This window comes from Amblyraja radiata, chromosome 8 (assembly GCF_010909765.2).
Source record: "Amblyraja radiata isolate CabotCenter1 chromosome 8, sAmbRad1.1.pri, whole genome shotgun sequence".
Classification (NCBI taxonomy): Eukaryota; Metazoa; Chordata; class Chondrichthyes; order Rajiformes; family Rajidae; genus Amblyraja; species Amblyraja radiata.
This window is the reverse complement of record NC_045963.1, coordinates 23,375,067-23,402,127: the sequence shown is the minus strand read 5'-3', so window position 1 is coordinate 23,402,127 and position 27,061 is coordinate 23,375,067. Positions and strand designations below refer to the sequence as shown.

Sequence of the window (27,061 nt, the reverse complement as noted above, 5' to 3'; positions counted from 1 at the left end):
TCACCGCGGACATGGCTTCAGACCTGGCACCGCACTGTGCCAACCCGCAGCCGCACGCCCTGCACCGCACCTGGCCCCTCAGGCCGCTGCCCAGGGCCTAGCCACCCGATAGGGCGGGCTTATCTGGGGCGACTGCTGAAGACGCCCTTCTTCTCCTCTCCGGCGCGGACTCCGAAGATCCCTGGGCGCTGGCTGCCTGTCTGGCCCAGCAGCGGGGTCTTCAATCGCTGGTGAACGCCACTTCAGCCGGCTGGCAAAATGGCCGCCGCGGTCTCCTGAAACAAGCGGCCGCCCGACTACAAAAATGACCGCCGCGGCCGGCCGGAAGAGAAGCTCGAACTTCCCTAACCGCCGTCCACACCGCCATCTTCTGGCCGGATGCCGTCACTGCAGCCTGACCGTCGTCCACAGCGCCACGTTCCAGCCGGATGCCGTCCCTGCAGCCTGACCACCGGCAACAGCGCCTCATTCAGGTCAGAGGCGGTCACTGCAACCTCTGGTTTTCCAGCACAGCTTCCTTTCCTGCACCATGGACACTGGACAATTTGAACTTAACAATTTGCACGTGATTGCTCACTGCAGTTTGTGTTGTTTCTGTTCATTTTGTTTACATTGCATCACCACGCCGGGTTCAGCAATCAGTTTGTTTATTTTATTTGTTATTTTTTCCTCATTGTTGCCGACGTCTCCCAGCCATTGCTAGGGGCCGTATTTCTCAGGACACGACCCCTTAGCTGGTCGAGGAGATGCGACTGTGTCTCTTCTGTCTGGCGGCTCCTGCATCGGTCTCCTCGCACCCCTCGGTACCTCGGGATCGCCCACGCAGAGCGCCGACTGTGCCCGTGGGCCCCTCCGTCCCGACCCACGCCCGGGGTGTCCCCGACCCACATGCAGGAGCCACCCTCGACCATTCTATTCCTTCCTCCGGTTCTGGGGGGGGGGTCCTGTGGCATCAGCTAATACACGGACCACTTATGGTCGATCCCTCGTCAGTAGGTACGAGGGCTGGCACGTGACGTCATGGGCTAGGGGGGAGTGTCCTGCAACTTAAGGTTATCTCACCTCGAGACCTTAGCAGTCAACCGGTAGCTGAGCCCGAGAGAACAACCTTGCTCAGCTACAGCAACAATGTTAATATAGTTAGCACACCAACCTAACGAGACGAACCTGAATATACGACTGTTTGAACCGGCCTGACGTCTCACCTTTATTCACCACGTATGGTGCCGCTACATTAGTTTAGTTTAGGGATACATCATGAAAAAAAGCCCTTCGGCCCACCGAGTCCATGCTGACCAGTGGCAATCCGTACACTAGTTCTATCCTACACACTAGGGCCATCTTACAGAAGCCAATTAACCTTCAAATCTGCACATCATTGGAGTGTGGGAGGGAACTGCAGCACCAGGAGAAAACCCACGCAGTCACAGGGTGAACATGCAAACTCAATACGGTTAGCACCCGTAGTCATGATCGAACCCAGTCTCTGGCGTTAGAGGCAGCAACTCGACCGCTGCACCACTTTGCCATCAAACCGAACACACAGTACAACGCACAAATTCTTTTAAATTTGTTCACAACAAACAACAATCCAGCAATCTCACTAACTGGAGGGCAACTGTTGTAATTTTAGTGAAGGAAACTAAATAAAGACTTTAATGAATAAATGGGTTTTGAGACCAATATTCCCTATTCAAATTGCTATGGGGACATGTCTGAGTTTGGAATCCAGAGGAAATCAATTCAACAGCTTTGCCATTGACATTTAATTTTAGCTCTTCTCTATTATAGGAACATGTCCACGGCCTGCGTTGAAATATCCCATCCGGAGCAGGTGGGAACATCAACGTTTTCAAAAAGAGACGGGTAAATCATGGCTTTTTTTTCTTCTGCCTGTGGATGTTCTAGGCAAGATATCCTGAAACCCAGCCATATTTTCTGCTTTACCCCTCAACATTAACAATAATGGACTATATTAACAATCACCACAATATGTATGTAACCTTAGTCCAGTATGATTTAGTGCAATTTCTCAATAGCCAGTATTAGTTGCAAAAAATAAACACAGTTTGTTTCTGCCCTCCTTTATGTTGCAGCTTGATATTGGTCATGTGTTAAATTATACTTTTAGTATTATTCGTACCTTTAGCCTGCACCATCCCACTATCACGAACACTGCTCCTGTAAGTAGTCTGTTTGGTTTCAGTTCTCTCCGAATTTAAAATGTTTCAGCAGCGTCTCCTCTTGTCCCTCTAAGCCTGAGTGAATATAAGCCCAATCACTGCAACCTCCCTTGATATATCAGTGTTGCCGTCACAGGAATCAGTGTGGCGAACCTTGCTGCATTCCTTCCAGAGTAAGAAAATCCTTCCTCATATAAGACCAAAATTCCACGCAATACAAAGTGTGATATCAGCAAGACCAGATATGATTGCAATGTGACATTCCTGCGCCTACTGTTGTCATTATGGGGGCCAAGTGTCTTCTTTACCACTTATTTCTCCCACATCCTTGCTGTAATTGACTGATGAACAAGACTACTACATACATCCCTTGCCTAATCTACTGCTGGTCAGAGAACAAGTTGCCTTCCTGCCTTTGCCACCATTGTGGATTATCTCATATTTGTTATATTGCATCTGGTATGAATTTGCTGACTCACTCAAATCTACCCAAATGAAACTGGACACTGTCCATATCTTCCCCACAGCTCAAGTTCTTACTCAGCTTTATTTCATCTGCAAACGTGGGTTAGTACATTTAGCTTCCTAATCTAAATCATTTATATATATATTATGATAGCCGTGCTGGACACCCTGAACTGTGCAGTACCCAACTAGCCAGCCACTCAGAAGTGAATATACATGTATAAATTGAATGGAAGTGTAATAATATCGACCTTCATCTGTTCATATGTAAATATGTCCCATTCAAAATGAATTAATGGCACAATTAATTTTACATGAACACTACCTTCCTTAGAACATTATGCATTATCACTCATGACCCATAGATAAAAGATTGAGTTTCTTTGCATCTGCATCTGTATCTGTACCCTTTTTGTGCATAGATATTTTTAATTCAGTTCCAAAAGCCTGTTCCAACTATGCCATGACTCCATTGGGGAATTGGGGGTAATTAAGGGCTCAGTTCAAGAACTCATTGTCATCCCGACCAGTGAGCAAGAATTGACCAGAGGTCTAGATGGTACAATAGTAGGATCACTGCTGCAGCACACAAAGAGGCAGGAAACACCAGTACATTAACTAAAAGACCATGCACCCATATGAAATTCAGGGTTTGAACAGCGAGGCAATTTGTAGGAAATAAATCCTCTGTAACCCGTGTCTCCCCTCTCACATTATTTTAGACCCTCTACGAAGCTGGTTCTGGTGACATCTATCCTGAATATCAGAAATATTCACTGCCCTGTCCCCGTATCTATTTACATGTGGCAGATGAGGTCATTCAAGGAAGGGGCTTGAGCAAGTAAAATCAATGCTGTGGTAATATTAATTCTAATTTCCCATCTAATTTCAGTATGGGCTATATATTCAGCCCCTACTTTGTGAACATTGCAGGTTGTATTATATTTTATATTTAACAAGCCTACTGAAGCCAAAAGCAAAAACCAAAAAGGCATAAATGTCGATACTCCAGACATTTCTCTTTAAAAGTATCTTCATTTATCTCATAAATCAACCTTAGTCAGTATAGCTTCCCTACACCACGCGATCACCTACGTCCCCACACCCTCACCCCACCTCCCAACATTCACACTCTTTCCACTTCCAACATTCTATGATAAAAAAAACAACTGGATTGATTTTGGCTGCAGGCATTTCATAACTGCTTTCAATAAAATTAACTGTCTAAGTATTTTCTACTTGGCTCTGGTGTGAACTGAATTGACTCACTTTTGCGTGATACTTTTATCTAGCAATCTCACTGAGAATGAACAATGCTCTTCCAAAGAAATCAGTCAGCTAAAAGGACTCAAAATATTTCAGCCTTTTGGTTGGGAGTCAAGAGCTAGGTTTCCTGTGATACCGGGCTGGCTTCAGACATTCCATATCTCAAGACACAGCAAGACTATCAGCTTTACTACTTGAGCTTTGGGAAATTATTACTTAAGGCAGAAATGCACAGCGAAGCCAGGCTAATAAAATTCTATTGCTAGCAGCTCAAGATAACTCTCAAAGGTAGCAAGCTGGGCTGACATCAATTTAAATCGTCCAACAAACGCTTTTCTGAATTATATTTCTGTTTTGACTCTAAGTGATTCATGAGTCAAAATATTCCCACAGCTGAGTGCTGCTGGCTCAGAAATTGCCTTCATGATACAGGTGGACCACAAGTTCAGATTTAACACTGTCAGGGTCTCGTCTGCTCTCTCACCAAAACGTAACAGATCCCATGACACTATTTTGAAGAAAAACAGGGGAGCATCCTTGATGCCATAACTATTATGAATGCCTTAATTTCTTTTTATACAACAGGTTATCTGGTCATTCTCACAATGATGTCAGCCGTGTCCACACCTGTGTCAGGTGTCAGCGGTTTACGGGGAGGAGGCAGGAAATGCAGTTGAGAAGGAACGATAGATCAGCCATGATTGAATGGCAGAGTAGACTTGATGGGCCAAATGGCCTAATTCTGCTCCTATTACTCCTGAACTTATGAACCGCAAAACGACTTCATTGGCTGTAAAGCATTTTAGGATGTTCTGAAAGAAATGTGAAAGGTACCATAAACAAAATCCTTTCTTTCTTTATACTACCATTTACGGCTTGGTTCCAATGACAATATTTTATTCTTGATCAAATTTCAGATCCCAAACTACCACTGGGTGCCACTTTCGCTATTTACTTGACTTTATGAGATCACCTTGTAAAAGGTGGGAACGTAATGCTGCTTCTGGAAGACAACTCTCATCATTTCCCTTGTTGTCAAACACAAATTACAATTCACAATGTTTTTTCAAGCAGCAAAAGGGACATTATTTTTCTTAAAGTGATTTTAGAGTATTCTGGTTTACCTTCCTGGGACATTATTGACATAACTCAATTTTGGCACTGTTTCTATTTGCAGCAAATCTACACCGCCTTTCAATGAAAAGGAAACAAAGGAAAAAGGATTCTGTTTAACGTTTATCATGTAAAGATAATAAGCCCCTGGAAAGATACAATTACAAAAGCAACATACCATCATTTTTGCAGGTCTATAAGGAAGCAAGTCAGCCTCCGGTGGTCGGTGGTTAAAAGTGCAGATGAATGCAAACTCTTTGTACAACTGCACTCACATAAAAGCATGTTAGTAGAAACCTAGTAATGAATTGCACTGTATAAATAGGCATTATATTCTTGTCACAACTACTTACGTGTGATTACATAAGGACAATTTAGTTACTGGAGAAGAAGCCCAAATTTTCTGCCTGGATTAGGATCCCATGGCGAGTCAGGTTGACCAAAACAGCAAGTTCAAAAGTGATGCTGCACAGGAGGGCTGCACAGGTACCAGTTGTGCATAACTTCTCTACATGCACAAGATAGACACAAATTGCTGGAGTAAAACAACGGGTCAGGCAACATCTCTGGAGAAAAAGGATGGGTGAATATTCGGGTCAGGCCCCATCCTCAGTCTGGGGAAGGTTCCCCACCTGAAACGTCACCCATCCTTTTTCTCCAGATATGCTGCCTGACCTGCTGAGTTGCTCCAGCACAGTGTGTCTATCTTTGGTATAAACCAGCCTCTGCAGTTCTTTGTTTTTTACATCTTCTCTACATGCACCACTTACAAGGACGTGGCAATCGCAATCTCCCCACTGACGGCAAGAAATGTCATGGTACCATTGCTGATTTCATGAATTGACTTCTTGAAGAGAAGTGCCAGCACTGAATATAAACACTTCATGAAGCCATTGTCCAGCATTGGAAGCATTGAAAAGAATGGTGCCAGCATAAGCAAAGGATCAGACCCTCTGATTCTTTAATGCAAAAGACAGACACCTGCATGAGATTATGCATGTTAGAGGCCCCTGGAAACCCCAGAGAACAAGAAAGACCTGCGACTTGCAAAGCTGCATTTGCAATTACATCCTCCAGCAAGCCCAGGTCTGTGGCTTGGGGCCAGGAATGAAGGGGAAAGCCTATGTCCCACAAGAGACGTCCCTGTGGCTGGCCAGCACAGTGGCTGAAACTAGGCGGGCACGATGATTGGCCTCTGGATGAACGTGAGCTTATTGAATAAACAGTGTTGACCATAACTTGTACATTCAATCCATGAGGAAGTCCCAGTCTACCCAGGGAGCCCGGTGCACTGCATAGGCACACTTCATTGATTTCTGAACCTTCAGAAACCTTGGTAACTGGGAAAAATCCACATGCCTATGACATCTGTTGCTCTTTAATCAAGAAAAAAGACTAATTCTCCTCTCCTCGAGTGGAGTACATTTATGACACACAATACTTTAGAGCTGTGCGATGTGATGTATACAAGTCACTGCTCTTTCAGCAGTAACCCTTCCCTCTCCTGGCAGGGGCATTTAACGGGAACACCTACCATAGAAAATGACAGATCTTTGTCACTGATGACTGAGATGACATATCTCAGGAGCCTCTTAGGGGATGGACCCTTTAATCAAAGCCTCTTACCCTTCCTCCTTCAACTTCCTCAGGCAAATTACTCTTGCCTTTGGCTCCTTTCCTCTTACTTACTGCTCATAATGTTGAAACCCAACGTAATTTCCTTTGAAGTACCCATTAAAAGCACCAAAATACATCACAACATTAAGCACAGTGCGCAGCCTCTCTCCACACACAACGTGTGGTCTGCAGCAGAAGACTCTACCTGCAAGTGACAGATGATCCCTTTCTGTAGTCTATATCTGCTGATAAGACTTGCTTCCCTAAGCATCCTCTGCACTAAGCATTAACTCAACATTGATTCAGTTTGTGTAGGAAGGAACTGCAGATGCTGGTGGAGTAACTCAGCGGGACAGGCAGCATCTCCGGATAGAAAGAATGGTAGACGTTTCGGGTCGAGAACCTTCTTCAGACTGATTCAGTTTCACAGGCATGTGTCGGTCGAGCATTGTTTGTGGATTTATGTCAATTGTGCTCCTTTCCCAGGTGCACCATGCGCCTGCAGGTTGCTGATTTAAGTTTGCATTGTGTGCTAGGAGCATTATTACTTCAAAAACGCCTTTCACAATTGATTTTACACTCTACATCAATCATATCGTAATTATAAAACCATGCACCACATGACAGAATTCCTCGGCTACAAATATTTGCTTTTTTGCAGGGAGTTGATGGGAGGGTGGGGGAGGAGTTGGTGGGCGGAGAGAGAAACACAAAGATTTCCTAATACAATAGGACAGGCAGGTAAGTGCTCGAAGAATATTTCAGGTCATTGTCCAACCCACAGAATTATGCCAAAACATCACTGACCTAAAACATTCATTCTCCTTCTTGCTACAGATGTGACCTGTCTTGTTAAATATTTCCAACATTATCTCTTCTTATTTCAGCTCTTGAGCAAAGGCTCAAAAGATTGTTTTTTAACAGCCTGTTTTGCTAGTTTGTAAGAATCTCTTAACTATTCTCCTGGGGAGGGAGCAGAAGGTCAGGGGACCTGCTCTGAGCCATCTGAAAATGATTTGAGTCCAAACTGGGAGACCGCAAAACCATTCACTCTGTGGATTTTCCTGTTGTGAAATGTGTGTGTGCAAAGTTTCCTTTTTGATGTGTTCAGAAACTTGCTAAATGAAAAATTGCAGCCATTGATCTCATTCAATGCCAGAAGAAGCCAGAAAGAGCCTAATGGCCCACCCCTGCCCCTGTTCTGTAGTATGTCGCTACCTTTCATTTTATGTCACTGTACTCCTCCCCCCCCCCCCCGACCCCCCACCCACCCCCCCCCCCACCCCCACCCCCACCCCCTTTGGTGCACCATGTCATGTCATTATGCTGCCACTGTGCCATCTTTGATTTTATTGAAGTATAAAGAGTTTGATGGCATTGTGCCATCTGGCATCCAAACAATGAATAGATTATATTCTCAGCAGCACATCAGGAGGTTTTCCAATCTCCAAAATAAACATGGCGCTGATGTACTTGGTGCTGGCATTGTAGAGAGAGGACTTAATGCAGACTATTATACAGTGGCCTTAAGGAAATAAACAAATCCCGTCATCCCTATCCACAGTCAATTTACTTTTCACCAAAACAAGATGAACAGCCCGCAATGAAATACCAAGATGTTAATTTTTCAATTTTAAATAATCAAAACAAACTTTTAATGGTTTTTCAAGAAGTTTTCTTTGCAAAGAAATCATTTGCAATAAACTTTGTCGGCCCTATAGCAGAAGCGTCCACGTCGCGGGGCTGGAAACTGGAAGTATCCTGAGCTAATTCTGCTACCACCATCATCTATTGCGATAAGTGATGGCTTCCATTGATTGTCACCGGAAGCTTGCGTCCTTTTCAGGATTGACGATGATAGCGAGGTCAACATTTGTAACAAGATGGACACGAAAAGAAGATAAAAGTTGTCAAAATTGCACAGCCCAAAAGATGAAAGAATTTATAGATTACATTCCAGATTCCATAAAGAACCAATGTTGAACATCTCCTCTTAAACAGAATGGCTCCTTGTACAATAGTGAATAAAGGATTCCCTAACTACATCACAACGCCGCTGAATTTCCTTGTAAATTGGCTTCAGAAAATTCAGCTTCATCATACTGCTGTCCTAATTTCACGTAAAGAAGATTGATGAAATTTAGGTGGTTCTACACTGCACCTAATTAATTTATCTCAGTTCAGCCTCACACCCATTCCAGCCCTGAGCTACATGATAATATGGTCCATTCCACAATCCAAGTACAACATACACATTTTTCTAAATTGAAAATGGGCAGTAAATAATGCTTTGGCATTTAATCACAAAAGGCCTTAAAGTCTCTAGTATTCTAGTGTTTCTAAACTAGTATATTCTAAACTCTAGTATTTTGAATGATGTAACCTTTTGATGCTTTTACTGTTACTTGTGTATAGACATATATCCCTTTGTAGTTTTTAGCTTCCCACATACAGGTACTTCCTGACATTAAATTATCTGGGTCTCAATCCAACTTTATTCATCCTATCTGTCCTACGAAATATCACATCTTAATGTTATCTAACCAGGATATATACCTATGTCTATCCATCTATCTGACTTAAATATGCCAAAACTTAGGCCCAGTTTGGTCCATGGGTTACAGATCCTGACTCATCCTCCCAATCACAGTGCTTGTCCTTGTTTCTGGTCCATTTCTTCTCAATACTTTCCCTTTTTGCTAACACTATTTTATGAAATGTCCACTGTTCCAATCAAATGGCACAATTCCAGTGGCCAGTCAGAGGAGCTTTAGATAGATCATCAGCAGAGGATGGGTTATCATCAGAGGACATCTCATCATCAGAGGATGAATTATCATCAGATGGATACTTCTATAGTTGGTCCACAGATTCAACAGTAGAAACAGCAGTTCCCATGAAGATAATTGCTTCAAGAAGTCCTTCTTTTGCAAGAAATCTTGCAGGGTTGTTGGCACTTTCTGTGCACCTCTTGAAATTACAGTGTATTACAATTACTGTGTACTATCCCACTGAAGATCTGGAATCAGAAAATGTACACATGTACAATCTTGCAGTTGTAGGATCAAGAGAATAGCTCCTTAGGTCCACCAAGCTAGTGCCGGCGATCAGGTATATATCTTTATTGATCCCATCTCCAACACTCAATCCGTAGCCTTGTGTGCCATGTTCTTCAAGTTCAAGATGCTTCAAGTTCACATCTTGTTACTTTTTCACTGAGAGCACCTGTCCATACATCCACCTCAAGCAGTGTGTTCCAGATTTCAACCACCCTCAGGTTGAAAAGGTAATCTTTCTCAAGACCCCTCTAGAAAATTCTCATCATGTGCTCCAGGAAGGAACTGTTACAAACCACCTGTACAGTTTAGTTTAGTGTATTGTCACATGGTACAGTGAAAAACTTTTGTTGTACGCAAACTAGTCAGCGGAGAGATAATACATGATTACAATCAAGCCATCCACAGTGTAAGAAATGTTGCTGTTGAGTAGAGATTTAAAAGAGTGGAGCGATTGTAATGCGTGAGTGCAGATCCACTTTTGTGACCAACACACAAAGAGTCGCCTGGTTTGGGCGCCATTTTGGATTAGTATCATTTCAGATAGACACAAAATACTTGAGTAACTCAGCTAGACATGCAGCATCTCTGGAGTGAAGGAATGGATGACGATTCAGGTCGAGACCCTTCTTCAGACTCATTTCAGCATGTTTCGAAACACATTATCATTTCTAACCCAAAATCAAAAGCTCAGAAAAAAATGACAGATCCATATGCTTATGATTTAAATAATAATCAATAACATAAGAAAATCTTGAATACTGGATTATTGCTACAGCCAAAGCTCTAGTATGATTAAATATGAGAAACATTATTTCATTGCATGTGATTCCAGGATTTATATGAATGTTGCATCAGAAAATTCAGATCCTTTTCCATCAGAAAGAATTTTATTTTTCCTGGGACATTAAATGAATGGTTATGTCAAGAGTGCAGTGGGAGTATCTGTGCACTGAAGATATAATATTTATAACTACATTATCCTCTGGCTGCTCAGCCACCATTTGCCTCAAGAAATACAACTTTTTATCAGTAAACCTCTTAACATCATGAAGTCTCCATTGTAAGTCTTTAAACATTTTTGAATTTAGATTTACTACTGTTGCAATTTACAATTCAATGCAAGCACTCTACATTTCTATGTAGAAAACAGCAAAATGCTGTATGAATTTAATAGCCAAATGGTTTGTCCTGGAATAACCAAAGGTTCACTCAATGCTGGCAATGAGGAAAGCTAAGTTTCACAACACGGACGTCACTAGTTGAAAGAAGGTTATGAACATTAATTCCACTCACTTGTCACTGAACCATCTTAGGATTCATGTATTCGTTCAACCTCTGCATGCATCGTTACTTTCCCATGCCATTAGAAGGTCCCATAAATCAAAAAGAAGGGTTTCGGCCCGAAACGTTGCCTATTTCCTTCGCTCCATAGATGTTGCTGCACCCGCTGAGTTTCTCCAGCATTTTTGTGTACCAACCAAAATGACTAACTTTGCCACTTGCTGACATCGTTTATCTCTAGTGAAGAATCCTCGAAGATGACAAGTATATTTTTCACTAATACCCAATTCACTAATGCCCTTCAGGAAAGGAAAATTGCCCTCTTTATACTGTCCGGTTTATATGTGATTTCAAATGTGCAACGATACGATTGAGTGTTCAAAGCTCTTTGAAATAGCTGAGCAAGACAAGTAGTTAAGAGACAATCTGGGATGGGCAGTGAATACCAGCGATGCCCACACTCTATTGACAAATAAATAAATAGAAGAAAGTTTACCCATTTGTAACACTTACTTGGCTGCTGGAGATGAAGAAACATAATGGATTCATAAAACCAATGCACAATTACTGAACCAGATTCTCATCACATTAACACCAAATAAGGGGTGAGAGATTGTAACCTTCACATGGTCCGCCATGTTTCGACGAATGCAATCAACTTGGGGTACACAATCAAATCAGATCAAATAGAACAAGTTGTCCTACAACTTTAGGCTGTGCAAGCCATACGCAAGAAGAAGAAGTAGCACCAAATAAACTGCATATCAAATAAAATTATATTTAAAAAATGAGAGGTTACCTGATAAAGTTCTATTCGTTGTTCTTCGACTTTTGCCTTTGGATTCTGCATACGAAATACTCTGAACTCTGCCTTCACCAGGTTGGAAGCATTTCTTTCCATTGAACTGACATCAAAAGGCACGTGTCTGAAGTATCGGTTGTATTGTGGGGATGAGATGACATCTACGTAGAAGTGTACGGAGCAACATCAATAAAGATCAACAAACATTACAGTAGTTTCAACTGAAGCAAGTACACACAATTACTAGGATCTATAATGTCAATTAGTGACCCTAGATGTTCCTATATAAACAGAGCATAGGAAATATTCCCCATTCCCAAGCTGCATCAGAAATCAGTTTTATTACAGAGACTGGTCTATTTAATAACAATTTATTTCAGAAAGAAAATGGCAGCATGTTTTAATGTTATGGAAGCAACCCATTTGGGCTTCAGGTGTATGAGAAAATGTAAGTGCTGATTTACAAAAGAAGACCCAAAGTGCTGGAGTAACTCATCAGGTCAGACAATATCTCTGGAGAACATTGATAGGTGACATTTTGGGTGAGGTTCCTTCTTCAGACTCAGGTCTGAAGAATGGTTCTGACCGGATACATCACCCATCAATGTTCTCCAGAGATGCTGCTGGACCCGCTGAGTTGCTCCAGCACTTTTGTCTTCGTATGGCGACACAGTGGCACAGCGGTCCATGCGGTTCCTGGAGGTTGCAGGTGGTTGCCGGAGGTTGCAGGTAGTGGAAGCAGGTAGAGAGACTGACAAAAACCTCCGAGAACCTCCGGGAACCGCACGGAAACCTTGAGTGGGGCGCAAAGTCTCCAGAGGTTTCAGTTCAGGTTTCCTAAGTGGGACAGGGGCATTACAGCACCAGAGAACTAGGTTTGATCCTGACTACGGGTGCTGTCTGTGTGGAATGTGTATTTTCTCCCCTTGACCATGTGGGTTTTTTCCGGATGCTCCGGTTTCCTCCCACACTCCAAAGATATACAGGTTTGTAGGTTAATTGGCTTCTGTAAATTGTAAATTGTCCCAAGCGTGTAGGGTAGTGCTAATGTGCGAGGTGATCGCTGGTCGGGGCAGACTTGGTTCGCCAAAGGGCCTGTTTCCATGCTGTATCTCAATGACCACATGACATTACAATTTTGAAGATAACACATTACAGTAGCTCTCTGGAATATTCATAAAATATCTGAATTAATGTAGCTGTGACATTAGTAGTTCACCGCAACAAACAGGAACCAAATGTATTCACATTCCCCAAGATATCAGGCTTTAACGTGAACTATTTCAATAAAATATTGAATTACAAATAATATGATTGCTATGAATTAACAGGATGTAATTTGATCTCAGAGGTTCAGCCCAAATTCCCTAAACAATGTGAGTTGTCACAATGCTACTAATAATGATACCTGGATTTTTAAGTTAAAAAAATGGCATTATTTGTTCTCAACCAAGCTTCATCCTATACATAAGCATGCTCTTTTCTCCTGAGAGTTAATCTTTATAGGATTAATTATTTGCTTTTTTCTTACAATTGTTGCTATTTAATTTCCTTTCCTTGAGGAAAAGTGAAAAACATCGAAATGATTTCAACTTCAGGATGAGGAAAACCTCCCTATGGTTTAGATGTAATCCAAAGGTGTCCATTACTTGATTAACAAAACGCATATACCAATTTGTAATGATTGGGTGAGGGGAGAAAGATTTAATAGGAACCTAGAAGGTAACTCTTTCCTACAAATGGTGGTGAGTATATGGGACGAGCTGCCAAAGGAGGTAGTTGAGGCAGGTACTATCGCAGTGTTTAAGTACCATTTGGACAGGTACATGGATAGGACAGGTTTAGAGGGATCATGGGCCTATATATAATGCAAGCAGGTGGGAATAATGTAGATGGGACATGTTGTCGGTGTGAGCAAGTTGGGCCGAAGGGCATGTTTCCACACTGTTTGATTCTATGACTATGATTGCTTTTTTACTTTATTTATTTAAGCATTAAATATCCTGACAGGTTTCAGAATGTATTGGTACTGATGGTCTCAACCAATTAAAATAATGTTAAATACTTGTTAACCTGATTTACAAATCACTTATTCTCAGTGGTTTGGATAATGCAATCATATAACAAACTTTGGGAATCAAAATCTGTGTCGACTGAGACATTAGTAGAGTTAATACAATTATTTTGGATCACAAATATTCCCAATAACACAATGGCCTATGTATTTGTGTGTCAGCTACAGCCTTGGTTGATTAATTTTTAATGTTAAAAATAACAACAATTTGGACACAATTTGAAATGTGGAATTATTAGACTGCATCCAATGGAGGTCAATGTCGTAAGAAAGAAGGGCCGAAGGCCGAAGGGCCTGTTTCAAGGCCGTATCTCTAAAGTCTAAAGATTTAATGCTTCTTATATCAGTCGCTCCACTGTTTTAAATTCTCTTCCACTTGCAAATTTAACACTACTTCCATCTGTACTGCACTCTAGTGTAGGATTGCCAACTTTCTCACTGCTAAAGAAGGGACAAAAGGTCAAAATAAGGGACAAATTCCCAACGGTAATTCGTTGACCGACTCGGCCGTGGCTGGGTGAATGATGAGTCGGCCCAGGTGCTGAACTGCACACAAAGCCCAGCCGGTGGGCCAGCTGAGGAGTTTTGACCCAGGCGCCGGACTTTGTGCGTGACGTCGTGCGCAAAGTCCAGCACCCCATCCATTCGTGTATTTTCTTCATTTAATTCTATTGTTCCTGGCCTATCTTGGTGATTTAATTACCCTCCTCAATCTGGCATTTTATAAAAATGTGAACATTTGACACTTAATTTATATTGGAAATACTACGTCTAAGGATATTCTATTCAATACTCCCCAATAATTCCAACATCACCCTTTCCACTAATTAACTAATTTCTATCATTTAAGCAATTTAATTTATGTGCCCATCATTTGCCCTGAATTTCAGCTTTAATTTCAATTTTGTGTGAATTCAAAGTATTTCAACGCTCTCGGGTTGTCAAGATTGTCTTAGTTGTCAAACCAAACCTGCCGCAGCTCGGGGACTTGACTATTTGTTCTCTGTCATTTACGTGAAGCATTCATATAGAGTAGCAACATTGAGTACTGAACTCAATGTTGCAATGTTTTCCCTTTGGAAATGTAGTTCTACTGCAGTCAACACAAATAAACAGTTATGTTGTGAGATCACCCTTTCTGCTCAGTAGAACAAAGCTAACCCCAGATATTTTTGAATCATTTTGTATTTGGGAATCCTTTGGCATTTTCTCTAGCATGTGCAGTGATGAACTACTTTCTAAAGGAATGAGGGATTGACTGTGGACAGCACAGTCGCGCAGCAGTAACGCAGTGGTAGAGCTGCTGCCTTACAGCGCCAGAGACCTGGGTTTGATCCTGACTACAGGTCTGTACAGAGTTTGTACGTTCCCCCTGTAATTGCATGGGTTTTCTCCGGGTGCTCCCGTTTCCTCCCACACTCCAAAGACGTACAGGCTTGTAGGATAATTGGCTACGGTAAAATTGTAAATTGTCCCTAGTGTGCAGGATAGTTCTAGTGTACGGGGTGATCGCTGGTCGGTGCAGACTCGGTGGGCCAAAGGGCCTGTTTTAATGCAGTATCTCTAAGGCTTAAAGACTTAATGCATCTTATATCAAGATTTGAAAAGGAGATGGACAATATTGTATCTGACCTGGCAGAATGTGAAATATCGTCAGGAAATGCAGAAAAGTGATCTACTTTACTGCTGCCACCGTCACGACATCCATCCTTCCAATATGTGAAAGAAACTGATCCGTACATTGCAAACCTTGAATATTTTAATTACATTTAAAGGAAAATATGAAGCCTCAGTAATGCTGTTTACTGAGCCTCTGAGCAAAGTCCTATAAATCTTGGCACAGTCCAACAACACACCGTCCAAGTAAGCCCAAGGGATATTTCCCAGCAACAGAAAATAATGAATTACTGCTGTTATGTATGAGTCTGCACTCCTGGTAGGGGAGCTGAGAACAAGGGGGCATAACCTTCAAATTAGTCAAGCCATTCAGGGGTGAAGCCAAGATGTACATCCTCACATAAAGAGTAAAAGTAGTATGGAACTGGCCAATTGAGATTGATACACATTAAGCCAGATAATTAAGGTTCATGGGTTCAAGAGAGGTAATGAAACTAAAACACAGTCTAGCAATTATCTAATTGAAAATCAGAACAAACTTGAAGGGCCGAATGTCCTGGTCCTCTTCCAATGTTCTAGTTCTAGTCTGTAGCCAAGGCTGTCATGAGTCATCATTTGGAGTGATAAAATAAAGCTTCTTGACGTTGTTATCTATGCTATTTGGTAACTCGTCAAAATGGCCACCATTGACAGCAATTCTTCCAATGTGGGCTTTGAAATGTTGCCACACAAATCTTGGCAGTGACATTCTGGTTTATTTTCCACAATCTACAGCCCACATGCCCTCAGAACAAGGTGGTTGATAGAAAGAGCAGTTAGTGGCCAGCACAACAATTTATCTGACCCATATGAAATATTTTTTTGAATATAGAGGTCACGATGACAACACTTTTGGCAAACTTATTTCAGTTTCTTTGCACAGAATTAATTTTTCTATCCATTTCATTGGGACAAACGTTTAACTGTTTCAGGACTGAACTTTAAATTTCCCGAGTAAATGAGTTTCATTTTACAATCTAACATTAAAAGTTGTGGAAGTAAAGGCCTGGTGTTGTGCTCAACAATGAACCAATGGCATATGCCGCCAAGCTCAAAGAAGTTTGTGCACAAAATTCTGCCAATCACTAAGGAATAGGCTTTCTTTTCATAACCTGTTGGGCGGCTGTTCAATGGAATCCCCGACATTAAGCAACTGTGTTGACACAAAAATGGATGTGCAGCCAATCACGCTGAAGACTTTGCAGTGTGAACAAACCAGGAAAGAAAATGCACAATCTTAGGTTAGTATTTTAAACCTTTTACCAAGCATGAAATAAAGATTACATCTAAAATTATGATATAACTTCCATTGCCCACTGTGGCAGGGAATTCCACAAATTCACAACTGAGGTGAGAAAAAGTCTTTTCTCACCTCAGTCTTAAATGGCTTTGGCCGCTGGTTCTGGACGCCCAACATTGGGAACATTTTTCCTGCATCTAGCTTGTCCAGACATAGAAACATAGAAAATAGGTGCAGGAGTAGGCCATTCAGCCCTTCGAGCCTGCACCGCCATTCGATATGATCATGGCTGATCATCCAACTCAGTATCCCATCCCTGCCTTCTCTCCATACCCCCTGATCCCTTTAGCCACAAGTGCCACATCTAACTCCCTCTTAAATATAGCCAATGAACTGGCCTCAACTACCTTGTGTGGCAGAGAATTCCACAGATTCACCATTCTCTGTGTAAAAGATGATTTTCTCATCTTGGTCCTAAAAGACTTCCCTCTTATCCTTAAACTGTGACCCCTAGTTCTGGACTTCCCCAACATCGGGAATAATCTTCCTGCATCTAGCCTGTCCAACCCCTTAAGAATTTTGTAAGTTTCTATAAGATCCCCCCTCAATCTTCTAAATTCTAGCGTGTACAAGCCGAGTCTATCCAGTCTTTCTTCATATGAAAGTCCTGCCATCCCAGGAATCAGTCTGGTGAACCTTCTCTGTACTACCTCTATGGCAAGAATGTCTTTCCTCAGATTAGGAGACCAAAACTGTACGCAATACTCCAGGTGTGGTCTCACCAAGACCCTGCAGTAGAACCTCCCTGCTCTTATACTCAAATCCTTTTGCTATGAATGCTAACATACCATTTGCTTTCTTCACTGCCTGCTGCACCTGCATTCCTACTTTCAATGACTGGTGTACCATGACACCCAGGTCTCGTTGCATCTCCCCTTTTCCTAATCGGCCACCATTCAGATAAGAGTCTACTTTCCTGTTTTTGCCATCAAAGTGGATAACCTCACATTTATCCACATTATACTGCATCTGCCATGCATTTGCCCACTCACCCAACCTATCCAAGTCACCTTGCAGCCTCCTAGCATCCTCCTCACAGCTAATACTGCCCCCCCAGCTTCGTGTCATCCGCAAACTTGGAGATGTTGCATTCAATTCCCTCATCCAGATCATTAATATATATTGTAAATAGCTGGGGGTCCCAGCACTGAGCCTTGCGGTACCCCACTAGTCACTGCCTGCCATTCTGAAAAGGACCCGTTTACCCCCACACTTTGCTTCCTGTCTGCCAGCCAGTTCTCTATCCACATCAATACTGAACCCCCAATACCGTGTGCTTTAAGTTTGTATACTAATTTCTTATGTGGGACCATTGAATGGCTGGCAGCAATATTGATATATTTGCTTTTAGCAGCAAATGCACAGAAATCCTAATGTTGCTGTTAGTAACACAACAATCATGGTGAATACCGGTAGATTGTGTCAACTGGACAATCCTTGCCATTAATTAATTGTAATCAGCAAATGACTATAGCAAAGTAATCACTGAATGACCATTAACCATAACAAATTCACTTTCAGCATGAGAGGAATAGATCGGGTTGATAGTCTCTTGTCCAGAGGGGGGAATTGAGGACGAGAGGACATAGGTTTCAGGTGAAGGGAAAATTTTTGGTTGGTATCTGAGGGGTAACTTTTTCACACAAAGGGTGTATGGATCGAGCTGCCAGAGGAGGTAGTTGAGGCAGGTAATATTGCAATGTTTAAGAAACATTTGGACAGGTACATGGATAGGACAAGTTTGGAGGGATATAGATCAAACGCAGGCAGGTGGGACTAGTGTAGCTCGGAAATGTTGGCCGGTGTGGGCAAGTTGGGCTGAAGGGCCTGTTTCCACACTATCACTGCTCTATGACTCTATGAAGTGTTAGGTTGAAAACTACCATTTCGATATTTTATTTACAAGGTGTAATGGTCCCATTTTATCCAAAGGCTTAAACATGGGGTCCTGGAAAGTAGTTGCAGAGAATTTCTGTTTTCTATCCCGTTATGATATTTTCATCCAGTGGATGGGGGTGATTCACTCCACCCATAGCAGTCAAAGGATATACTACCAATTTATAGAATTGTGGACTGCAGTAAAGATGATCATTTACTATATTTGAAAGAATGTGTTGGCCTTTCATAATTGATATAAACCCATCCACTATTTCATTTGATTCTCCATGCCAAGAATGTGAAGATACAAAAACAATAATTAATTCCAGTTAGATGAGCCACATATACAGTAGCCAACCAAAACACACAACATAAGTAATAGCGCCAGAGACAGATCTGTTTCTTTAGTTTACATCTTAAACTAATTATATTAGATATTGGGGAAATGTTAATCTTTCAATTCATCTGGATTACTAAATAGAGATTTGTGTTTCCAGTCAAATAAGAAGTTTTTTTAATCTGACTACAACTTGGGATGTAATGACCTGTGAGTTATAATCACTGCCTGCAATTGCCCCTCTCTCGTGTGATCTAAAGGAAGGACTATTATTGCTGATGATAGCAGCACAGTCCAACAACAAGCCCCATACCCCATGTGACAGAGAAGCCCTTTCAACTTCAACATCCAGAAAAGTCCTCCCCACACCTTAGCCAGCTCTCAAAGCAATCAAGATTTTAAATATTTTTGTGATTTTGTTAAGATCTCTCAAATAAATAATATTATACATTTTACAAATGTAGAAAAATGAAAGACATATAACTTGCAGCACGGTGGCATGGTGGTAGAATTGCTGCCTTACAGCGTCAGAGACCCAGGTTTGATTCTGACTATGGGTGTTGTCTGTACGGAGTTTCTACGTTCTCCCCGTGACCACATGGGTTTTCCCCGGGTGCTCCTGTTTCCTCCCACACTCCAAAGACATACAGTTTCGTAGGTAAATTAGCTTTGGTAAAACGCTGTAAATTATCCCTAGTGTGTGTAGGATAGTGCTAGTGTACGGGGATCGCTGGTCGGCGCGGACTTGGTGAGCTGAAGGACTCTTTTCCGCACTGTATCTCTAGTTTAGTTTAGTTTAAACTGCAGACATGGGAGTCTGAAACAAAAACAGAAATGCCAGGCAAACTCAACCAGTCAAGCAGTATCTGCGGGAAGAGAAATCAATTCATGTTTTGGGTCAACGACTCTTTCTCAGGACTGAGGGAAGATCTCCAATTTTCAAAGCAGAGCTAAGGGGAAGGGGAGCGAGATACAAGACAAGAGGCCTTATGAAGATAGGTTACAATTGATGCTGTGATAAGAAGCATGAGTACTACATGACTGTTATATTGATATAAATGAAAGACTTTCACGAGCAATTTTAATTAATTAAATACACTGAACAAACCATAGATAATTTTCTTCAGTCTTACCCTCTCACCTGTGTTCTTTGCAGCCTCACAGTCTACATAGAAATCAATGGATTAGTAGGAGAACTCATGGAAGTGCCATTGGACTCCACAAAGAGTCCAATACTTCAGCATATTGAAAACTAACATAGCATGACAATAATAAACCAACACCGACTACTAACTACTTGTGTCTACTAACATGACAATAAGTTTGGAATTTACAAATGTGATTTGATTACGTACCCGTAGAAGTTGCAGTCTTACTGGCGTTCAACAGATAAACAGGCAAGTAAACGGTAAACAGATAAACCGGCAAGTAATTTGATACCAGGACACATGGTAAACATCACCCGCTGGGAAGGGACAGTGGAATCTTGATCTATGGCTCCAAAAGCTTTCCTCTACTGAGGACTTTCGTCACTTCATGTCAGTGTAAATTGACATTGAAAGAGATTGATTGTCACATTTAAGTAACATTTGCCTTGTTGCTATAACATGTACTAACAAGGTCAAAGAATGAAAACCATACTAACTTTATTCGTTCATAAATTGCCTCCATTGACCACAAAAACTAGATGTTTTCACAAATGATCAGAACAAGGCTGAAGCATTCATCCCCTTGTAAAGGACATTACTTATGGCGCCTTACCTGGCCTAGGCGCCATATTTTCGGGGTGATTTCCTGGGGGATATCAAATGCACTCTTGTAATATTGTCCGGATTAAAGGAGACCACCAGTTGTTGGAAAATCGATGGTGGACCTGTACTTCAGTGCACCACATCACGTGGCCCTGGGCCCTCACATCGCACCATGTTACATTTCTCAGAACCAAACCCAGATTCTGAGTTCCAAATGATGCCATGGAAATGTAAGTCATACGATTTTAAACTTACCCTTAATGAAAGAAATATTGAAGGCAAAATTATGTCAGAACATCAAGTACCAATCTTGGCAATGCATTATAAGGAATACAGGATGAGTGAAGGAAGGAAAGTTGGACACCAAGACAGACTTAATGAAAAATTCTCAATGCCAACGTTGAATTGTATTGAATTGAATACTTTATTATCACAAGTCACAGTGAGATTCTTTGACTGAATTTGACAGTAGGCATCTTGGCCCAAGATATGGTCTGTCAGCTTTCTCCAAAAGTAAAGTCCTTTATAAGGGAATGAATAGTTTCCACATAAAGGGAGCTGACAACGTTATAAAGTATCATGCGCCAGGTCTGCCGTTGTTCCCCCTCCCCCCACGAGAGTCCTCCATTGTCCAAAGTCCCTCCTGTGGCACAACCCTCGGAAATTAATCTGCTACTATTAAAATGTAAATTTAAATTATCAAATGAGGCTTTTGAACTTCTCAAATGTTTCTGGGCCATTTCAACCAACAATTAGATTGGACAATGGAAAGTATACCTACAGGCAGACAAATGAAGGCAACTGTTTCCTGCTGCCATTTTGACTGACTGGAAAATATTTCAGATGCCATAAACAAGACTGATGGGGAGGGGTGTGAAGGTTATGTTGCCTGGCACTTATTTTGGAAACTATACAATCTTTGTTTACAACAAGTATTTTCATAAAGCAGGCAAACATTATATATTCTTCAAGAGTCCATTGAAAGGACTGAGATTATTTGGAGAGTAAACACTTTTGAAGAACCATTCGAATAAATTATTTCTCGTGCTTTTTCAGAACTTTTTGCCTATTCTTGGCTAAAGGAATAATATACCTAAAGTGGCTCAGGTTTAAAGAGGCTGGGTTTTCCCTCTTAACAGTAGTAGATAGGGAACAGGAAATGACAGTGTGACCATCAGTTTCACATTCCATTCAAATATTTGCTTTGGGTGATAAGGAAAAGGGAGAGTCTTACCCACTCGCTGATGAAAGTGAAAATCTACTCCATGTGATTTCCATAAAAAGCATTCATTATGAATAATTCGATAAAGCTGATTCATAATGCAGATCTTCAATAAATAGGAGGGATTCTTAACATAGCGTACAGCTTCATTATCACCTTAGAGAAACTAGGAACCACAAATGCTGATATACAAAAAAAGACACAAAATACTGAAGTAACATTAGCAGGTAAGGCAACATCTCTGGAGAACATGGACAGGTGACGTTTTGGGTCGGAATCTTTCTTCAGTCTGAAAGATCGCCTATCCATGTTCTTCAGAGATGCTGCATGACCTGCTTAGTTACTGCAGTACTTTGTGTCTGTTTTCATTATCTCCTTAACGCAGTTCCATAAATGTATCATTGGCATAGCAGGCTTCCTGGAACTACCTGGTCATTGAACTTGCTTGTGTGCCATTACCTGAAGTACCAGTTGATGTATTCTAAAGTATGGATAAATTGAGGATCTTACTTCCAATGCCAATTTTAATGCTCTGTTGCCAATAGTGGATAGCAAAGCTACGACGTACCTGGTGCGGATAATAAAAAAGATGGCACAACGTTTCAATTCAAGTTGGATGTTTTGCCCATCATTTGTGCAAAGGAGGGAGAACTTTGTTCTTTGTCTGCCCCATGCTGCACCAGGTTTTACAATGCTTAGTATTAGCGCAGAATGATTCACAAGAAAAATATTCTATTCTTTAAAATTGATATGCATCTTCTTGATGGAAACTAAAACCATTCTAAAATTCATTGGGAAAATGTATTATCATGTGCCAATTGAAGTGACCATCAATTGCACATTTAATAAATTAAAACATGCATTATTAGAATATTAGATATATTGTTTATTTTTGCTCACTTAGATTTAAGCCATCTTTCCAGACTATGCCTAAACACGTGGTAAATCACATTGCTGCTTTTAGGTGTTAATAATCAAATCATGTTATCGTTCCTCTTCTTAATAAAATTATGAAATCAAGATCATAAAGAAAAGATTATATACTTACAATTGGTGAACTGTATTTGATGTGTTAATGCAATTATGCATTTTCAACCTAAAAATGATACACTACCTTTCTCACTAGTAAAAACATTTACTCTTTATATTAAATTTCTAAATTTCTAAAGTTTTGTCCATAACCTTATTCCATTTTGTATGAAAAATAATTTTACTGGGAAGATAGCTGAAATAAGTAACAAAAATCATAAAAATCCCCAATAACTAAAAATGCTAGCTTGTATAAATATGTTGACTGAAGTAAACTCGTCAACTTAATGGAAGGCGAGGGTGAAAATGAGAAGCTAGTGCGATTTGGGTGGGGGAGGGATAGAGAGAGAGGGAATGCCGGGGCTACCTGAAGTGAGAGAAATTAATATTCATACCACTGGGCTGTAAGCTGCTCAAGCGAAATATGAGACGCTGTTCCTCCAATTTGCGTTTAGCCTCACTCTGACAATGGAGGAGACTAAGGACAGAATGGGATGGCGAATTAAAGTGTTCGGCAACCGGGATTCAGGTAGGTTCAGACAGGCTGAGCGAGGTGTTCCGTGAAACGATCGCCCAGTCTACGTTTGATCTCGGCGATGTATAAGGGTCCACATCTTGAACAACGGATACAGTAGATGAGGTTGGAGGAGGTGCAAGTGAACTTCTGCCTAACCTGAAACGACTGTCTGGGTCCCTGGACAGAGTTGAGAGAGGAGGTATAGGGACAGGTGTTGCATCTTCTGTGGTTGCTGGGGAAGGTACCTGGGGAGGGGGGGGAGGCTTGGGTGGGAAGGGATGAATTAATCAGGGAGTTGCGGAGGGAATGGTCTCTGCGGAAGGTGGAAAGTGGGTGGAGATGGGAAGATGTGGTTAGTGGTGGGATCCCGATGTGGCTAGTGTGGGATCCCGTTGGAGGTGGTGGAAATTTCGGAGGATTATGTGTTGTATGCGACGGGTGAAAGGCAAAGACTAGGGGAACTCTCTCTGCCGCGACTAGGGGAGGGGGAGCAAGGGCGGAGCTGCAGGGTACCGAGGAGATACAAATGAGGGCCTCATCTACGATGGGAGAGGGGAACCCCCATTCCATAAAGTATGTGGACATCTCGGTTGTCCTGGTGTGGAATATCTCATCGTGGGCGCAGAACGGCGTAGACAGGAATTGGGAGTAGGCGATAGAGTCTTTGCAGGAAGCAGGGTAGGAAGAAGTGTAGTCGTGATAGTTGTGGGAGTCAGTGGGTTTGTAATAGACGTCAGTCGATAGTCTTTTTCCTGTGAAGGTGATTATAGAAGAGCTTTGTGAGATAAGGATGAGAGCTACCTTATCCAAGATCATTTCTTCATTGCAAAAACGTGCAAATACCAGCAAATCATTACATGGACTAGGGTTACAAATCCATTTCGACATGTGATAAACCAAGGAATTTAGTACTATTCATCTGCATCCATCAATCGTCCCTATTGAACCTGGCTAAATAGGACCTTTGTGAAACTTCACACAAAAATGTACACACGTATATAAACTATTTTTTTACAGCTACTTTTCTTCGCATGTAGGTAAACAAAAATGCTGGAGAAACTCAGCGGGTGAGGCAGCATCTATGGAGCGAAGGAATAGGTGCCGTTTCAGGTCGAGACCATTCTTCAGACTGATGTCGGTTGTGGGGGGGGGGGGTGCGGGAAAAAGAAAGGAAGAGACGGAGACAGTGGGCTGTGGGAGAGCTGGGAAGGGGAGGGGAAGGAGGGAGAAAGCAAGGACTACCTGAAATTGGAGAAGTTACTGTTCATACCGCTGGGGTGTAAACTACCCAAGCGAAATATGAGGTGCTGTTCCTCCAATTTGCATTGGGCCTCACTCTGACAATGGAGGAGGCCCAGGACATAAGGTTGGATTCAGAATGGGAGGGGGAGTTGAAGTGATGAGCCACCGGGAGATCAGGTTGGTTACTACGAACTGAGCAGAGGTGTTGGGCGAAGCGATCGCCAAGCCTGCGCTTGGTCTCACTGATGTAGAGCAGTTGACACCTGGAACAGCGGATGCAATAAATGAGGTTGGAGGAGGTGCAGTTGAACCTCTGCCTCACCTGGAAAGACTGCTTGGGTCCTTGGATGGAGTCGAGGGGGGAGGTAAAGCGACAAGTGTAGCATTTGCTGCAGTTGCGAAGAAAAGTACCAGGAGAGGGGGTGGTTGGTGTGGGAAGGGATGAAAAGCAGGGAGTTACGGAGGGAACGGTCTCTGCAGAAAGCAGAAAGGGGAGGAGATGGGAAGATGTGGCCAGTAGTGGGATCCTGTTGGAGGTGGCGAAAATGTCAGAGGATTAGCATGTTAGATTGTATAATGAATGGAGTCTGTAATTGAGAAGTGTGAAATGCAGCCAATATTTATTTATCTTAGATTAGATTAGATTAAATCATGGTCATTTACACCAGCGGGCAATTACATTTCTTGCTGACATGAAGCACAGAGTAAACAGCATACAGATAGTAATGATAAACACAAATTCAGCACGTCTCCAAAGATTCTTATTAATGTCTACAGATGCACAATAGAAAACATCTTATCCAGATGCATCACAGTTTGGTATTGTAACTGCTCTGGCCAATACCGCAGGAAATTGCAGAGAGTTGTGAATGCAGCCAAGTCTATTTCACCACTCTCTGGAGGTTCAGGCAATCGAGAGCAGAGTAATTGCCATAACAAGGGCTGAGATGCATCCCATCAGTATACTTTACAGCTCCATTGAAGCGTTGTGAAGCGTTACAACCCAACTCCCCACCAACCTCCCCCCGTCCCCGTCCCGTCCACGTCCCAACCCACTTCCTCACGTCAATAACCAACTCTTCCATCTTGCTGACATCATGGGCTAGGTTGTTGTCCTGGCACCATGACACAAGGTTCTCAATCCTCTTCCTTGCCTCATCATTGTTATTGATCTACCCGACAACAGTGGTATCATTTGGCAAATGTAAAGAATGAGTTGGCATTGCATTTGGCCACACATCATGGATGAAACAGAGATTGACACAAAATGCTGGAGTAACTCAGCGGGACAGGCAGCATCTATGGAGAGAACGAATGGGTGATGTTTCAGGTCGAGACCCTCCATCAGGCAAGTCAGGGAAAAGGGAAACGAGAGATATAGACAGTGATGTAGAGAGATACAGAACAAATGAATGAAATATGTGAAAAAAAGTAACGATGATAAAGGAAACAGGCCATGTTAGCAGTTTGTTGGGTAAGAATGGGAACCTGGTACAACTTGGGTGGGGGAGGGATGGAGAGAGAGGGCGTTCCTTCCTACACATGGATGCACAGAGAGTTGATCAAGGGTTTGAGCACACAACCCTGAGGGGCACCAGCGTTGAGGGTCAGGGTGGAGGACATATTATAACCAATTTCTGTCAGTCAGAAGTTCCAGAAGCCATTTGCAAATGGAGGCCCCAAGTTTAAGATCCAGAGATGTTGGGATGAGCTTATTCGGTATCATGGTGTTGAAGGCTAAGCTGTAATCAATACTTAGGTGTTCTTATTGTCAAGATGATCCAGAGCTGAACATAGTGCAAGAGATAGACACAAAGTACTGGAGTAAATCAGCGGGTCTGAAGGAGGAGTTTGTACATTCTCCTCATGACCACGTGGGTTTTCTCCAGATGCTCTGGTTTCCGTCCACATTCCAAAGACCTACAGGTTTATAGGTTAATTGACTTCAGTAAAAAAATTGTCAAAATCATGTGTAGAATAGTATGCGTGTACAGTGATTGCTGGTCGGCGTTGATTCAGTGGACCAGGAGGCCTCTTTCCACGCTGCTCCTCTAAATTAAACAAGATCCTAATTGGCTTTGTCAAAACACAGTCATCAAAGGATTTCTTCATGAGACCAATAACCATTGACGTGTATATACACAACAAACTGCAGACGCTGGAATCTTCAGCAAAACACAAAATGCTGGAGTAACTCAGCAGGTCAGGCAGCATCACTGGAGGACATGGATAGGTAACGTTTCAAGTCAGGACCCTTCTTCAGACTAAT

The 27,061-nt window shown here is 42.0% G+C and overlaps 1 protein-coding gene across 1 annotated transcript in view; it reads right to left on the bottom strand.

Moving 5' to 3' along the window:
- The window catches only part of tgfb2 (transforming growth factor beta 2), an 82,727-nt gene that overhangs the window by 40,301 nt on the left and 15,365 nt on the right, over positions 1–27,061 (bottom strand). Inside the window, exon 2 of the mRNA XM_033025371.1 lies at positions 11,784–11,947. Within this exon, the coding sequence (XP_032881262.1) occupies positions 11,784–11,947 (164 nt within the window). The remainder of the gene's footprint in view (positions 1–11,783; positions 11,948–27,061) is intronic.